General features: G+C 38.5%; 1 protein-coding gene across 1 annotated transcript in view; it reads left to right on the top strand.

Moving 5' to 3' along the window:
- Positions 1-594: 594 nt before the first annotated feature.
- Positions 595-3,426, top strand: part of LOC107481874 (uncharacterized) — a 6,532-nt gene continuing 3,700 nt past the window's right edge. Inside the window, exons 1-4 of the mRNA XM_016102220.3 lie at positions 595-1,427; positions 2,250-2,562; positions 3,084-3,230; positions 3,323-3,411. Coding sequence (XP_015957706.1) covers positions 856-1,427; positions 2,250-2,562; positions 3,084-3,230; positions 3,323-3,411 — 1,121 coding nt within the window. The 5' untranslated portion in view covers positions 595-855. The remainder of the gene's footprint in view (positions 1,428-2,249; positions 2,563-3,083; positions 3,231-3,322; positions 3,412-3,426) is intronic.

The raw sequence follows: 3,426 nt of genomic DNA, 5'->3' as shown, positions 1-3,426 counted from the left end.
CTAATTTTTTATTTATGAAAAAAGAATCCAATGGTAATTGATATAACCTTAGGCTAAACTAAACTTGCACTTGGAGTAAGATTGAATCTCAAGTAAACTTTAAATAATTTTAAACTTCCAGTAATTTTAGATGTCAAACAATTTTAAACTTCAAACAAACTTAATCACCAAATATAAAACTTGATCATTAAACCTAATTTTTCTCCAATTACAATGTGCTTTATGCACGTATGATTTTCGACTTTAACGGTTTAAATTTTTTTCGATATCATTTATTTGTGCCAAATTTTTTGCACAATAATAAATAAATAAACAAAAATCAAATATTCATTTGAAAAATCTGGCTTGTGTGAGAAGCAAGAACGATCGGAGGGTCGTAATTCGTGAGTCAAAGCTATGCTCGAAATCGCACTGAATGACGTGGATCTTAGGGTCAAACACGAAAAAGTGGTTGAGATAGAAGGGCAAATCGGTAAAAAGATACAAGCTTACTAGCCTCTCCCGCTGCAACGGGAGTAACAAGTTAGTGAAGCAAGCAACACAATAAAAAATAAAATAAAATAAAAAGAAACAAAAGAAAGAGAAGCCCCTTAAACCTCTCCTTCGTTACACCCTAGTACTAATATTACTCTCCTCTTTCTCTCTTTCTCTCTTTCTGCCTCGTTCAACAAACCAACGTTCCCCCTTGTAAGCTCATTCACTAGCTATTCCCACACTCACATTTTTCTTTTTCACTCATTTAATTCCGCACCCTAAACTTCAATCAATATTTAATTCCTTAATTATTTTTTCTCTTTTTCTTGGTGACAGATTTTCATTTTATATGTTTATTGATTGAAACAAATACACACAAAAATGGCCTCAAGAGCTATTCTCAGAAGGAAGAGGTTCCTCGATCAATACCTTAACGCTTCTTCCACCTTTATTCCGAGCTCAAACTCTCTTCTCCGTCGTGGAACCGCCACACAGGATCTAACCTCTCCTCCTTCTGCTCCTCCCTCTGACAATCCTCATGGCGCTGCTTCCCCGTCGTTTCCAAGTGTGGAGCCTCTCTACTTCTCTCGATTGGGATTCCGACCCTACGCGCGGAGCTTCTCCATTTCCAGAAATTTCGCTTCCGAATTCAATGCGCCCATGGGGATGAGGTGGATGAGCGCGTCCCAATCGCTGCGCCGCGTTTCCACCGCCACTGCCAAGCAGCCGGACGATGACAACGAACGGAACGAGGAGATGATTGCCAAGAAGAGGAAGGAAGCTTCCCCCGAGGAGTGCGATCAGGCCGTCGAAGGATTAACCACCGTGAAAGCGAAGGCGAAGGCGAAACGGCAGCAGGAGTCTCAGAAGGATTCGCAGTCCATTTTACAGAGAGTTTGGGCGACATTTCTAGGGATTGGTCCTGCGTTAAGAGCTGTTGCATCCATGAGCAGGTTGGTTGATAAAAAACAAATCTCACTTGCTATTACTATTCCTGCGCATAATAATGGTTTTAAATTTAGGTCACTGTTGTCTTGCGATTGCTTTGTTGTGAGTGTGGAAAATTGTGGCTGATGCTGTTATAATTTTGCTGGCAATGTTGCAATTCTAAATCACACTGATATGAATGGATGATTTTGTGTAGTTTTGTGGTGGTTACTGTGACTGTGAGAAAGAGTTAGCGCGAAAAGCTACAAGCAAAAAATTACTTGCGAAAATGCAGCTGATGCTCTATCAATTAATGTTAATGTTACTATTGTAGAGACAACCACGGACAATGCAATTTTAAAACGATGTTGATATGAATTCATTACTGTGGTTTTTGGTGATGGTGTGATTGCGCAGGAAAATACAGCTTGCTACTTTGAAAAGTTGCGTGGGAAAATGTAGCTTATGATGTCATAATGACTGTTGGAATACAGTTATAGAGATAGCCACCACACTGCAATCTTACATCGATGAATTTTGGTTTTCTAGTGGTGGTTTGATTGCTATTACTGTGATTGTGAAAATTTGTCTGGGAAACTGCAGCTGATGCAATTGCGATTGCTGCCGAATACAACTGTAGATACAGCCGCATCATGGTTTGAAATATTCTGACAAGAAGTTGATGAATGCATGTTGAAATTTTTTGGAAATGGAAATAGGATAAAATTTTGAGGCATAACAAATCAGTAGAGTGATAAATAAGGAATCAAAGGTCCTTTTTGTGCATGAATTTGTAAATTCTTATTCAGACTATTAATCCTTTTCCTTGTGTTTTTGTTTTGGTGCAGGGAGGACTGGGCTAAGAAACTGGTTCACTGGAAGACGGAATTTGTCTCAACGTTGCAGCATTATTGGCTGGGTTTTAAGCTGCTCTGGGTGGATGTGAGGATCAGTTCAAGGTTGTTGCTGAAGCTTGCTGGTGGGAAGAGTCTCACTAGGAGGGAAAGGCAGCAGCTCACGCGGACTACTGCCGATATCTTTAGGCTTGTTCCGTTTGCTGTTTTTATTATAGTTCCCTTCATGGAATTCCTCCTGCCTGTGGCTTTGAAACTTTTCCCGAACATGTTGCCATCAACATTTCAAGACAAAATGAAAGAACAGGTAAATGGTGATGAAAATTTTTAATTGTTTGTTTGTTCTCCTTGGAGAGCATATATTAGCTAATGAGATAATTATTTTCTCATTTCATCTCGAGAGTGGTCTGCTTTCTAAACCTTCTATTCTATCCATTGCAAAGGAAAAAGAAATACTTAAACTACTGCAAATGTGGGCCTGTCCCAGCCAGGATTGGATCTTATGTTATAGACAGTTCCCAAAGATTGATATGAACATAATGTCTATTTTTTGCTAATTTGCATCTCCTTGTTACGTATCGTAAATGAGTTGAAAGTTGAAACATGTTCCACTGGTTTATGGCGATGACCCAATAGTATTGACATTGTGACCAGTTTATATACAACAACAACAACAACAAAGCCTTATCCCACTAGGTGGGGTCGGCTACATTGTGACCAATTTATATGATAAAAGATTTTCTTGTCTATTTGTTTTGTATTATGAACGTTTGAGATTTGAATTTTTTGTTGTAGGATTTTTGCTTGACTCAGTTGTTCACTGTGTAGGAAGCATTGAAAAGGAGACTCAAGGCAAGAATAGAATATGCAAGATTCCTCCAGGATACAGTCAAAGAAATGGCAAAAGAAGTTCAAAACTCTCGTAGTGGAGAGATAAAGAAAACAGCAGAAGATCTTGATGAATTCTTAAACTTGGTTAAAATCTCAGTTTTAAGAGCCTTTTATTTGACTTTCTGCCCAGACTTTTTGTTCACTTGATCATTTGTAACTTCCTATTCTTTATGCAGATTAGAAGAGGTTCACGTGTCTCCAATGAGGAAATTTTGGGATTTGCTAAGTTGTTTAACGATGAACTAACTCTAGACAATATAAGCAGGTTGGTCTATTAAAC

This window comes from Arachis duranensis, chromosome 3 (assembly GCF_000817695.3).
Source record: "Arachis duranensis cultivar V14167 chromosome 3, aradu.V14167.gnm2.J7QH, whole genome shotgun sequence".
Lineage (NCBI taxonomy): Eukaryota > Viridiplantae > Streptophyta > Magnoliopsida > Fabales > Fabaceae > Arachis > Arachis duranensis.
This window is presented reverse-complemented; position numbering and strand designations above follow the sequence as displayed.